Source organism: Neodiprion fabricii, chromosome 3, assembly GCF_021155785.1.
Source record: "Neodiprion fabricii isolate iyNeoFabr1 chromosome 3, iyNeoFabr1.1, whole genome shotgun sequence".
Taxonomy (NCBI): Eukaryota; Metazoa; Arthropoda; class Insecta; order Hymenoptera; family Diprionidae; genus Neodiprion; species Neodiprion fabricii.
The window spans coordinates 8,685,026-8,699,844 of NC_060241.1; the positions used below are offsets into that span (position 1 = coordinate 8,685,026).

Sequence of the window (14,819 nt, forward strand, 5' to 3'; positions counted from 1 at the left end):
ACATTGCATATAGTTATAGTAAAGGCAACAAATACAAATCTCTGAGAATTACGTGCCTTTAAATTAGACGAAATATCACTTTCGTACGTAAAAGTAATAGCAATGGCCAAATATTTAGCTTAAAAAGTGAGCTAATATAGGTAATATTGTATCATATGACAACATTTGGACACGTCATGCAGGTCTCCATATGTGCATTGATTTTGAAAGATAATTTGAAACAACACTTACGCGGTGAAATGAGGTAATGTATTTCTTTTTGTTTTCCTTCCAGCACGTGTATGTCTTACGGCTGATGAAATATTGTCGACTATATATTTACACGTTTTACTGGGAAGCCCAAGTTCCCCGATTCCCGCTATTATTGTATGTAATATATAGGGTGTAAGCGCGTACGTGCAGGAAGCTTGCGGAGTACGAAACACATAATCGCGGCAGACGTCGCATGAATGCTACAGCAAGCTCTGTTTGACAGTCCCATATAGCTTTGCTGTTTCCTCGCTTGTTTTGCGTCGCCATACAGCAATCATGCATTATTCTGCCGCATGGCGCCGCCGATCAAGATCTTGCATGATCTGACGGCGCATGAAATGCTACCTGGGTTGGAACGCCCGGTAATCCTCGTCGGCCTCGATATAGGCGAGGCGTATCTCGCGAGCGAGGTCGGGGTACCAAGTTGGCAGTAGCTCGATGAAATCAGCGAACCGCTCCATTCGGCGCTAGCCGCGCAGGACATAAGCGGGCGGTAGAACCTCGTCTCCCATGATCTAGTATGTTAAATTACGAGGACTAAGTTCTATAGATCTTTGAGTCTTTCACATGCACCTGTCCCACTACATTATTCCCATCTACCTGTTGTAGTTTACCCACCACCGAGGAGAGAAAACGGAAAATCCGGTAGGGTCCACTAAATTTTGGTGCCAATTTGGCAGCAACATGTTGAGTAGCAGATGACAGCGTGTGTTGTCGTTTTAACACAAGGTCGTTAACAGTGAAAGCTTGGTCTCGTCGTCGGAGGTCATAATATCGCGCTTGCTTAGCGAAGGCGTCGTCCAGGTTTTCCGTGACCCAGTCTCGAAGTAGTTGGATATGTGTCATTCGTTCTGTCCATAATTTCGGAGGTGTGGGTTTCATTTCGATTTTATCGGTAGCTGATCGTCGGTAGGAATTGATCGGTTCGGGTACGCGGCCTAGATTTAGGAAAGCGGGACTCGTATTGAGTGAGGTATGGTGCGCGGTGTTATACGCAAATCGGAAGTCTGAGAGGTGTCGGTCCCATTCTCGGTGATCGTCGTTCAAAAAGGTAACTATCATGGTCTTTAGAACACGGTCAACCCTTTCGACCGGGTTGGCTTGCGGATAATACGGCGGTATCGTGGTATGTTTTATGCCATGGGTCTCCGTGAGTTCTTTGATTGTACGGTTATTAAATTCAGTCCCATTATCCGTGAGTAGTGTTTGGGGAGTTCCCCACCTCGATAGTATTGAAACTGTGAAAGTTTCGCTAATCTTTTGTCCGACAGCTTTTCTAAGTGGAGCGCATTCAATCCATTTTGTGAAGAGATCTTGCAGTACCAGTACGTACGCAAACCAGATTTACTCAAGGGAAATGGTCCCAATATGTCGGCTGCTACGACGATCCAAGGTTGTTCTATAACGCGCCTTCCCATTAAACCCGCGGGACAGTCTGGGCCACTTTACGTTTTTGACAAGTGTCACATTTCCTTACGTATTCGGTAGCGGTATGGTACATTCCGGGCCAATAATAACGGGTAGCTAAACGACGGTAGGTTTTCTCTATTCCGGGATGACCGGACTGAGGGTCATCGTGAGCCTCCTGTAAAATGGTTTCGCGTTGCTCTTCGGGTATGACTAATTTCCAAGCGTTTAGGTCTTAGACTAATGTTCCGATTGTGCGGTCCGTGCGTCGAACGTATAGGTGGCCGTTTTCTATCTTCCAATCCAGGAATATTCCGGGAGTGTTTTCGACGTCGCGTTTCCGGCGGTTGTACCAGATTAGTTGATCTGGTACAATAATGGCGGTAGCTTCATCGGCGGTAAAAAGTGAATTTGAGATGATATCAGGTTCCGGGATTCGAGAGAGTGCGTCCGGCACGTGATTCAAGGCGCCTTTGCGATATATCGTACGTTAGTGAAATCATAGCCAAGTAATTCAAGTGAAGATCTAGCTAACCGAACGGTAGGATTCTTTCGCTTGTGAAGCCATTGGAGGCTGCTATGGTCTGTCACGACCGTGAAATGGTACCCTGCGATATACGGGCGGAATTTTCCGATTGCCCAGATAACGGCGAGGCATTCTAGTTCGGTAGCGGAGTACTTTCTTTCAGCATACGATAGAGTTTTGCTCGCGTATGCGATTACGTGTTCTCCGTCTTGGTCAACTTGAGTTAGGACAGCGCCTAGTCCGCAATTACTAGAATCAGTTCGTACTACGAAAAGACTATTAAAATCAGGGCACGACAGCGTTGGAGCGGTAGTTGGTCGATTTTTAATTTTTTCGAAAGCGAAAGATTGCGATTCAGCCGAAGTCCACGATTGGGTTTTTCGCAAGAGTCGCGTCAGTGGTTCGGTTATCGAGGCAAGATTTGGAATAAACCTTCGGTACCAGGAAGCCATTCCTAAAAATCGACGTAGTTGTTTTACTGTACGTAGGGCCGGATAATTTACAACGGGAGCTATTTCATCTGGATCTATTTGTAATCCCCGTTCGTCAACTATAAAGCCGAGATATTCAACTTCAGAGCAACAAAATTCGCATTTATCAGGGTTGACCGTGAGGTTCGCGTGTCGGATAGTTCGTAGAACGCCTCGTAGCCACTCGAGGTGTTCGTCAAATGTTTTTGTGACGATGATAATATCATCCAAATAGGCTAAAGCGTACGGATCCATGTCTGGTCCAATTAAGCGATCTAACAACCTTTGAAACGTAGCCGGTGCTTCAGTTAATCTGTCCGGCATCCGCGTAAAACAAAAAAGTCCTTCACCGGGTACAATGAAGGCGGTTACTTCGCGACTCGCCTGAGTTGAAGGAATCTGGAAATACGCCTGATTTAGGTCGATAGTTGAAATATATCGGGCGGATCGGAGTTTATCCAGAATGCTGCCCATGCGCGGTAGCGGATACGCGTCCTTGTTGGATGCCTGATTTACTTGGCGGAAGTCGAAACGAAAACGGTGGGAGCCATTTGGTTTTTTAACCCTTCAGGACATGGGTGTTTTGACTGCCATTATTTACTCTGGCCATGAGAAAAAATCTCATGGCTTCTGCGCATGCGCTCAGTATATTTTAAATACAGCTTTCTTAAGAAAATATCATTTATTTATAATTTTCAATGTTTTTTAAGGTAAAATAACTGCTCAAATTTATTATTAAAGTAATGTCAATTAAATATTCACAATGCAAAATAACTTAGATCTAAGTAATCATAAAATGTATTTGTCAGGGTTATATATAAAACAAAAATATTGCCTTACGTTTATTTAACACCTTTTAATAATATTCATTTAATGAATATCAACAATTAAATTATAAATTTTACATTTTTGAAAGCAGGTAACACAGCACAACATTGCACAATTATTCTTTAGGTACATGTATCATGTAAACAAGTATGGCGGACGCATACTACGGAACGACCGGAACTAGGCCGAAAAGAAACGAAAGCTAAAATCTCTCACCCTTTGTGATGTATGTGAGTAAGGTGGTACGGCATACGCTATTGTGCGTATGCGTGTGTGCGCGAGCATGCACGTATGTTGGCATGTGGGATTATCCTCTGTTTGTGACTACGGTGCGCGGGCCAGGCACTCGGTCTTGGGCGCTCGTGTGTATGCCATGCTGGCTTCCACGCTTCCTATTGTAATATCATTAATATCCTTACAATTATACTTATTAATAAATATACCACAGTTGGCGACGAGGTAAAGTGGTGTACGCGTGTGAAAAGTAAAGTAGGAGAACACGTGTTCGAAAGAAGTTAGGAAGTGAAAATACGTAAGCGCCAAGACGTTAAAAATCATAAGAGTCCGCGTAAGTACAGATTAGAAGTGCGGTACGCGTATTTCGTCGAAAATCGATATATTTTCGCGAAAGAAGTGTGAAATTTTCGATTGTAAAAAGACGCGATCGAAAGGAAAAGCAAACGTATAAGAGACGATGGCTTACTGGAACCGTTACTAATGAGTGGTAGTGACGACGAAAAAAAGGGGTCAACGGTAGGATGGGTGTACAAACTCGATACGAAGAGTGTAGTTGAAGAGTTTCAAAAACGTAACATTACCGTTGACATATCTAAAACGCTTGCAACCTTACGTAAAGAATTAAAAGAAGTCGTAAGGCAAGAGATAGAAGCACGAGAAGCCGCGAAAACTGAAAAGAAAACCGACGCGAGTGGGGTGTTAGAAAAAGACAATTCGGAACTAAACGCGAGTAACGAGTCGTTCGAGTCCGCGGAAGGCACCGAAAGTACGAAAAACGAAACGGAAAAGGTGCTCCGAAACGTGTCCGCCGACGACACAAAGAAAGGAAGTGACGTAGTTGCTCCGAACGCCGAGTCCGACGACGACGACAACATGGCGGGAGACAACAATAAGCTGGAATTCTGCTTGGGAAAAGACGATTGGGACCTGTTCGTTGAGAGATTGGAATTGCTGTTTGCGATGAAGGATATTGCGGAAAATAAGCAACACATTTGGTTGCTAACAAGGTTGGACGAAGAGGCGTACAAGCTGGCAAAGAGCTTGTGTGCTCCAATCTTGCCGAAAGACAAAGAGTATGCCGATTTAAAAACGCTAATGCAAGGGCACCTAAAGCCGAAGCCATCGGAAGTGATGGAGCGGTGTACCTTCGCGCAGGCAAAGCAGCAGCAGAACGAGTCAGTCGCCGAATTTGAAGCGAGGTTAAGGAGGCTTGCCTTAAACTGTAATTTCACAAGTTTAGATACGGCACTAAGAGATCAATTTGTAGTAGGGATCCGAGATGAAGAGACCCGTATCTCACTTTTTAGAGACCCCAAATTAACGTTCGCGAATGCGTTAAAAGAAGCAGTCGCACGGGAGTCTGCTGTGAAAAACGCCACAGATGCAACGTGCGCGTTAGACAAGAAAAATACGCAAAGAGAGGTGTTTGCTTTTCGTGGTAATCCAAAAGGCGGGAAGCAAAGGTCGAAGCAGCACCAGCAACGGAGAGAAAAGCCGAGCAACGCGCAGCGCGACCGAAGAGAGCAAAATACAAACAGTGGGTGTTTCTGCTGCGGAAAAGCGAACCACGTTCGCGCCGAGTGCCGACACAGGGACAAGAAGTGCAACTTCTGCAAAACAATTGGTCATCTAGAAGGCGTCTGCTATAAGAAGAAGGAGCAGCAGCCGGGAGGGAGCAGCGTACACAAGCTGGACGAAAGCAGCCGCTCCGAAGAAGAACAACAGCGCAGCCACGAGGACGAGTTCTACAGTATAGACGTAGTCAACAACGGGCATGAGTATGTGTACGCGAACGCGTGTGCGAATGAGAGCGGCGCGCGCGCGGAGCCGATGAATGTTGACTTGTGTGTAAACGGAAAGAATGTTAGCATGGAACTGGATACTGGCACGTTCGCAACGGTAATTTCCGAGTCAGAGAAAAATAAGTTTTTCAAAAATGAAAAAATAATTAAAACGGATGTCAAACTGCGCACGTATGATGACAAGGTTTTGCGTCCGCTCGGTAAACTAGTAGACTTACAAGTTAAATTCAATGGTAAAGAGCGCACGCTGTACTGTTTTGTATTACCAGGTGACGGGCCGATGCTCATTGGTAGGCAATGGTTAGCAGCACACGGGTGCTGGCCATTGACGTTAGAAAAAGATAATGGAAAGGGTCATTTCTTAAATAAAATTAACTCAGAAAAAACAGAAAAAATTAAAGAGTATTTTTTTGAGAAGTATAAAGATTTATTTAGCGACGAACCCGGGCTGTACAATAAGAGTAAAGTTACGATCCACTTAACGGACAAAGCACGTCCGATCGCGACGAAATGTAGACCGGTACCGCATGCAACACGTCCGGACGTAGACAAAGAAATAGAAAGATTAGTAGGTTTGGGACACTTAAAAGAAGTCGACACAAGTGAATGGGCTACGCCTATCGTTCCCGTGTATAAAAGTAATGGTAAACTCCGTATATGCGGCGATTTCAAATTAACGATAAATCCTTTCATTATTATTGACAATTATCCTTTGCACACTATAGATGACATTTTTACCGTACTGCAAGGAGGAGTTTATTATACCGAGTTAGATTTGTTTCATTGCTACATGCAATTCGGGTTAGACGAAGAAAGTTCCAAACTTTTAACTATTGTAACGCAAAAAGGTCTTTACCGGTATACGAAATTACCAGAAGGAATAGCGTCTGCGCCCGCTAATGTTCAGAAAAAAATGGATGAGTGCTTGCGAGGAATTGAAGGAACGATTGCGTATATCGATAATATATACATAATGGGTCGCAATAAAGAAGAATGCTCAGAGCGAACGGAAAAAGTTTTAGATCGTTTGAAAGAAAACGGACTAAAGCTAAACAAGAAATGCAAATTCCTAAACGAGAGAATTGAGGTTTTAGGCTTTGTAATTGATAAAGACGGCTTGCATAAAGCACGTTCTAAAGTAGAAGCTATGATTAGCGCTCCAAAGCCACAGAATTTTAAAGAATTGCATTCTTTTTTAGGCTTAGTCAACTTTTACGCTAGATTTTTGGAGAATCGCTCGGATAATATGAAACCTCTGTATGATTGTGCGAACGCTAAAGAATTTAAGTGGAATGAAAATTGTGATAAAGCGTTTAGATGGGTGAAAAATGAATTGATTTCGCCACGCGTTTTAGCGAATTACGACCCAAAGGAAAAAATTGTACTCGCGTGTGACGCGTCTTCGTATGGATTATCAGCAATCCTCTCGCACAAATACAAAGACGGTTCCGAGAAACCCATAGCGTACGCGTCAAAGAAAATTGCGAAAAAAGAATTGAACCGAACAATCTTAGACAAAGAAGCTATGGCTATAATTTTTGGGTTCAAACGTTTCTACCAATTTGTTTACGGTAGAGATATTATATTACGTACCGATAACCAACCGTTACAACTGATACTTGGCCCACGTAGAGGCATACCTGCTACGGCGAATAATAGACTGCAGCGTTGGGCTTACTACTTGTCGGGATTCAGGTATACAGTCGAGTATATCAAGTCAAAAGATAATGCAAATTGCGATGCACTATCTCGCCTACCGATAGAAGATGAAACAGAGTTACTAGAGAACAATTTCTCACCTTTAAATTTTTTTAAGAATGGCTTCGATACGTTTGATAGTAAAATGTTAGAAAAAAAAAGTACAACTGATGAAACCATGTTAAAAGTAATAAAGTACACACTATCAAGTTGGCCTGATTCTAAGGATCTATCGGAAGGTGAGAAAGAGTATTATTCTAGAAGATTAGAATATACGGTTGACAATAAATGCTTGTTTTGGGGGTTAAGAGCAGTCATACCCGAGTCGATGCGACCGCTAATGCTAAAAGAATTACACGCGTCGCACATGGGTATCGTAAAAATTAAAATGCTTGCTCGATCTTATGTGTGGTGGCCGGGGATAGACAGGGATATAGAGGATTATGTAAAGGCATGTACGACATGCCTGGTAGAACAAAAAAAACCACCGCACACGCCACTGACAACTTGGCCTTGGCCAGATCGCGCCTGGCATAGAATTCACTGTGATTTTTTAGGCCCATTCTATGGAGATATGTATCTAGTACTCATCGATGCGCATACGAAGTGGCCTGAAGTCGTTAACTTTAAGAATAATACAAAAGCGTATAGGGTAGTTGAGGAATTCAAAAATCTGTTTGCACGTTTTGGAATGCCATTTCATGCTGTTACCGATGGGGGACCACAATTTAGAGCAACAGAGTTTTTGTCTTTTTTAGAGCAGAATGGTGTTCACCATAGTTTCTCACCGCCGTACCATCCTGCCACAAATGGCGCGGCAGAGAATTTTGTTGAAACATTCAAAGATAAAGTGCACAAAATCGTTAAAGGGGGGGAGAAACCGGCGGATGCCGTTAACTTGTTTTTGATAGACTATCGAAGTATTGAGCATTGTACTACCGGCAAGAGCCCAGCACAGTTGATGTACAAGCGTGAATTGCGCACGCGATTTGATCTACTAAGAACTAGTGTATCAGCGAGAGTTGAACAACAACAGCGAGCGCAAATTGTATCGCGTTCAGGCAAGCGTAAGAACGATATAGGAGAGGGAGACATTGTTGCGTTCGACAACCACGCGACTAGAGGTGAGAAACGAATTGTAGGTGAAGTTGTAAAACAAGTGTCACCGTCGACGTTCATTGTCAAAGATAGTGACAATGTAAAACAAAAGCGACACGTCGATCAAATGATAAAGCGTCCGAATCTGCGACGATCTCCGCGGTTGAACGCATGTTTAAAAAAGGCGGAAGATTGTGATGTATGTGAGTAAGGTGGTACGGCATACGCTATTGTGCGTATGCGTGTGTGCGCGAGCATGCACGTATGTTGGCATGTGGGATTATCCTCTGTTTGTGACTACGGTGCGCGGGCCAGGCACTCGGTCTTGGGCGCTCGTGTGTATGCCATGCTGGCTTCCACGCTTCCTATTGTAATATCATTAATATCCTTACAATTATACTTATTAATAAATATACCACACCCTTTAATACTCTGGCCATGAGAAAAAATCTCATGTTCTCCAAAAAATTATTTTTTTTCGCAATTTTGATTTAAAAAAAAAAACAGTTTTTAATGAATGTGTATCTAGAAAACTAAATTATAGGAAGATACAAAAATTTTCAAGTAGTCTTTCCATTTGAATTTTAAAAGATATTTGAGATCTACGTTGAGCATGAGAGAAAATCTCATAACCCATGTCCTGAAGGGTTAACCATTACAATCGGACCGGCCCATTCGCTGTGTGAGGGTTCGATAATTCCGTAAGCGAGCATTTTGTCAACTTCCTCATCGATAGCTTCTTGAATTTTTGGCGATACTCGATACGCTCGTTGTCCAATCGCGGGTTGGTCACCCACGTCTATGTGCTGGGTGGCCAAATTAGCCGTACCTATTTTGTCGGACGCTGGGGCTACCTCTGTTTTTAGTAAGTTCCGTAATTCGAAGGTTTGCTTGTCGTTCAGAGCTCCAATTACGTTACATTGTGTTTCGGGAGTAAATCGGGAGTGCGTTTGAAATTTGTAAGTTACGGGAGAGTTATATTTGAATGACCAGTTAGGTTCTAATTCTGTAAAATCTACTATTATATCGAATGTGTGAATGAAATCTAAACCCATAATACAATCGTAGCTAAGGGAAGGTATAACGCGAACTTGAATATCGCACATAGTCCGTTCTAATTCTATCGGCACTATTACTTCACCCGTGACGTCAGCCTTTCGGCCAGCGGCCGTTACGACTGCTCCAATATGCAATTTTCAAATTAGGAAACCTCTCGATTCGATCAATACTGAAGTTTTTGAATTTACAAAGGTTCGTAAAGAACCGCAGTCAAATAGAGCCGTTACCCGTAAGTTGCATATTTTGAGAGTCAAAAATAACAGTGGTTTCCCGTCAAGTGGGTAGACTGGACTGCAGGAGTCAGTTTGCTTAGTAGGTGGACCGGTAGTAGTATTAATTTCGGTAGTATTATTAATTTTGTTAGTAATCTTATTTTCGGTAGTTAAAGAACAAGGTCTGAGAATTTGTTCGAGCGAGGTTTCGGGCTCTATTGTGGGTCTGGGATCCGAGGTTGCCCTTGCGCGCGGTTCCCCTGATAGTTTTCCGCACACCGGGTACATGTAGCTCGGGTGTATCCCGTCAACCCGCACGTGACGCAAAATTTCGTGCGCGGCGCGGTGCACTGTCGGTGATGATGTCCGGGTTGCTGGCAATTGTAACATGCAAATCTATGACGTGCGCGTGCAGTTGTTTGCTCGGTAGTCGGAAGAAATGGATTGGAATCGGTAGACAAAACGGTAGACGAAGCGGTAAAAGTTACGGGCGAGTTAACGTTACTCGGGTTTTCATTCTAACTGTAGTTATTCCGGTTGCTAGTACAATTCCTAGGTGGTCGTTGGTCATTATGAGTGTCAGGTCTAGGATTCGAGGGTTTTCTATGGACATTCGACTTTGATTGATTTTTTTGATTAGACGTTTGATACGCAGCATTAACGTTATCTGTTGGTTCATCCTCTAGATTTAGGTGGGCTAACGCGGATCGCGGTTGAAGGGAGTTAGCGCGTGTTCCGCGATTTGCTAGATCCGGTAGCAGTGAGTTTTCGGGAGTCGGTGGTGCTTGGTAATTATCATTTGCCGCAAAACTCATCTCTAATTGTCGGGCGGTATCCTCTAAATCATCAAGATCTTCAAGATCTCTCCGTCTTATTAACACTTGAAAACGCGGTAGCAGGTTTCGATAGGCATAGCCCATCTCCTCGTCGTGCGAAAATCCGGGACTTGACCGATCAAAATACGCACGCATATATGTGAGGTAGTCGGCGACTGGCTCGTTTTCGCCCTGCGTACGTTTACGGATCTCTTCACGCGATGCAAACTGTAAATTTGGATCATCGAACCTATAACGCCAAGCGTGCTCGAATCCGGAGAAACTGTGCCATTGGGGTCGTTTATTTCGGAACTGGTACAAAGCTACTCCAGAAAGAAGAAACGGGAGACTGTTCAGGATGTCATTAACGCGTAAATTAAATAAGGTTCTACCCTCCTCTATTCGCGTTAAGGAGGCTTCCGAATCTTCATTACGCGATCCTGCAAATTTTAAATTCCATTTTCGCATGACCTCGCTATTTTCGCATAACCTCGTGTGCGGCGAGTGTATTTGGGGTATTGTTATTGAAACGCGGCGGTTAAGCTGTCGGGAATGAGTCGAAAGGTTTTCGCGGCGTGTTATGATGGAACGGGGGGGCTTCGCGACGCGGAGTAAAGCTAGGCAGTATCAGGAGGTGTTCTCGCGCAGTGTTTACATTTTGCGTCCGGTTTTCCAGAGGACCTCTGATGTCGATAGCCGGAGCGTTGTTTTGGTTTGACGATAAATCATGCGTATTATCGGGAGAAGTATCATTTAGCGACATATTATTTTCCGCGCTCATTCCGATTTCATGCGTCAATTGTGGGCTGTGTCTTTCGTCCGTCGGTATTTGTAAAGACGATGTGCCGGCTTCGGCATCAAGCGTCGTTTTATCGGGAGTAGCGGGATCAGTCATTTCTCCGGGAGAAATTTAGTAGAATCGGATTAAACGATCTCGTAAAGTCGGTAGAGTTCCTTCTGCCGATAATGCACGCTGTCTTAGCTCGTAACGTAATTCCGCTGCAGTTAATAAATATATCCACGAGTCTTTTACAGACGGCAACGAAGGCATGTATAGGACGGAATCGAGCAGCGATCGGGAGCGGACGTATTCCGCCAACGCTCCGGTTCAGTAAGCTCACACCCCACAGCACGTAACTCGCGGGCAGTGAAAGTATAAACCATCAGCGAACATAACACTTTCCAAACAGGCACCAGCGTGGCAAGTCGCACCGATAACCAAAAAGGGGAAGGGGCAGTTAGCGGATCCACCATGGACCCCGTAAGCGCAACTCCTCTTCCAACACAAAAACGAACTGCAGACCCCGCACTCAGCCCAATCGTAATAAACACCAAAACGAACACAATCTATAGAAAAAGAAAAGGTGAAGCAACCGACGCAAACACAATGGACCTCGAAGACTTCGGATTCCATACCACGTCGGCACAACCAGAAAACCTGGAGCCGATCCCAACGAAAAAACGCAACGTAGCCAACAACTAAAACCACAAGGGTCGCCCACCCCCAATCATAATTCAAAAACCCGACTTGCAAAAGGACAAAATCAGACGCATGGCTCTCCACGAACAAGTGAAGAAGATAAACGCCAAATTTCGCACCGATGGAAAGGGGAACTGGCGAATTGACTGCGAGATGCAGCGACAATGGATATTCATGGACAACTGGCTCGACGCAGAGAAAATCGGACACCACTCGTACGGCCAAAAAGAAGACCGCACTAAAAAAGTAATCGTAAAAGGATTCCCCAACACGGACTACGACGAAGAAGAGCTGAAAACGATGATCGAAGAACACTGGCAAGCACAACCAATTAAAGTCATAAAGTTCACCTCCGGCATGTCAACACTCGTCATACTGCCAAAAGAAGTCGACCTGAAATACATCTACGAACATAAATACCTAGAAGCATGTAAGGTACACATCGAAAAATACAAGGAACAAGAAGACAACAGACGACCCCTGGTGTGCAACAAGTGCCTCCGCATCGGCCACCGAGCCGCCCACTGCAAATACGAACCAATCAAAACATCCGAAATAACGCAAGATGGACTAACCTGCACCGCATGCAACAAAACCGGACACGCAGCGCACTCAACCCAGTGCGAGGTGCTGCAAAAGAGAATCATCGAAAAAGCAGGAATGTCAAACGATCCCGGAAAGTCCTACGCCGATGCCGCGAAAGCAGTCACCAAACCCAGACAACCAAGAACCAAGAGCAACATTAACAAAAAGAAACAACACATCGGCTCACAACACCCGACGCGAACTCCCCAAACGACCGAACAGAGCGAGCCTCACACACAAACACAAGCAGAACCAAACAAGTCAGCACCGTCAACACAGGACCAACAACAGCCTAATCCCACAACAACACGACCGAGAATGGACACGGCACACCGAGCACAAATCGACACATGGAAAAAAAACGTGGATCAAATCACCGCAGCAACGTTTCGCCTACTGGAAACCACAGGTATCACCAACGACGACATCACGACAGTCCTGAAAGTAATGGACATTATTACTCTAGCGTTGAAAAACACCCAAACAAGTGGCGCACGAAGCACCATCACAACAATAGTAACCGCAATAGCCCAAGTATGGTAAGAAGACTCAAAATATTGCAAATTAATGCACGAGGTCTCAGCAATAAAATGCATGAAATCATAGACCTAACAAACAAATACACACCCGACATAATAATAATAAACGAGGTAAAACAGTCCACTAAAATAAAAGCAAACATCCCGAACTACTGCAAAATCTCAGACAAAAAAGACAAAAACTGGGGCACAAACATGTACATACATGAATCCCTGCACTGGACCCAAACAGCGTCGATGCAATATCTTAATCATGTATTATCACACTTGAACTCGAAAATAGTAGAAGAATAACAGTAGTGGGAATGTACGCAGCCCCGTACAAACCTTCCAACTCGGAGCTCTACAATAAGATAACAAAAGACCTAGAAACGCTTCTCAGAAAAACAGAGATAGTCATATGCGGGGACTGGAACGCCAGACACAGATACTTCGGCCACTCAACAGACACAAACAGAGGGAGAACGGTACTAAACGCTATCAACAACAGTGGATTTTATTACCTAGGCCCCCTAGACGGCAGCAGACCGGACATCCTGACCCGCAACACAATACTCGACTACACACTCCCAGACATGTGCACAGAAGGCGAGGGCGATTTCGAAACACTGACAGACATCGGAAGCGACCACCGACCAACACTCACAACAATAAACATTGAGACCCTACGAACCCAACCAGCGAGACGAACACTCAAAAATGTCAACTGGACAGAATTCCGCGAAAAAACAAAAATACCCCCACTACAAGTCAACAACACAGCAGAGTTAAGCATCGCCATTAAGTCAATCACAGAAAAAATCCAAAGAACCACCTCCAAACTGAGCGAAAAAATAACAGCAGGCACCAACAATCCCCTTCCCCCGGAAATCAAAGACCTGATCCGCAGCAGAAACAGAGCCAGGCAAGCCATGAAAACTAGATACGCAAACCCCGAAAACTTCCTCATAGCCCGCAACACCTATCACGAACTTAGGACAAAATGCGTGACGAGACTGACAGAACACAATAATAAAAAATGGTCGAATATCATCGAGTCAAAAGACGACCACCACAAAAAACTCTGGAGAATCCAAAAAGCCATGAAGAGACCGCCCACAATAGCCCCAATTTTCCCTGACTGCAACTCGCAAAAAGACGTAGCAACAAAACTCCTCGACACTGCCATGATCACGCATACGAACGTCAAGGACGAGCTGAAAACCGACACTAAATACTGGCCTAGCAAACCCCTGGAACGAACGAACACAACCGAAATAAGAAAAGCAATATCCAAACTCAAGAACGGCAAAGCCCCAGGCCCGGACGGCATCACAGCTAAACCACTAAAAAATGCACACTTCACCATTTACACAACACTCAAAAACATCTATAACTACTGTCTCGAAACAAATGTCTTCCCACGCGAATGGAAAACAGGGACATGCATATTCCTGCATAAGCACGGGAAACCGCCCGAAAACCCATCTTCCTACTGGCCAATAACACTAATCTACCTGTTGGGCAAAACACTCGTGCGCATCATTCTCAACAGAATGGAAGCAATAAAATCCCTAACGCCAAACTCCCAGCATGGCTTCCGCGAAAAACTAGGTACGGCAACCCAATTAACCAGAACAGTCAACTTCATACAAAATGTAAAGTCCCGTGGCAGAACCGCCTGCGTAGTGTCGCTAGACTTGTCAAAAGCGTTCGACAGCATAGACCACCTCGCCCTAAATACAAAATTAACAAGAAAAGAAATAGACTCCGGACTAATCAAAATGATACAGAGCTACCTGCAAGACAGAACAATCCGCGGCAAATACCTG

General features: G+C 44.4%; 1 protein-coding gene across 1 annotated transcript; it reads left to right on the forward strand.

Moving 5' to 3' along the window:
- Positions 1 to 4,200: 4,200 nt before the first annotated feature.
- On the forward strand, positions 4,201 to 11,887 carry LOC124177574 (uncharacterized protein K02A2.6-like). The gene is made up of 2 exons (XM_046560084.1): positions 4,201 to 8,521; positions 11,595 to 11,887. The coding sequence occupies exons 1-2, from the start codon at positions 4,201 to 4,203 to the stop codon at positions 11,885 to 11,887; spliced, it is 4,614 nt and encodes a 1,537-aa protein (XP_046416040.1).
- The last annotated feature ends 2,932 nt before the right edge of the window (positions 11,888 to 14,819 follow it).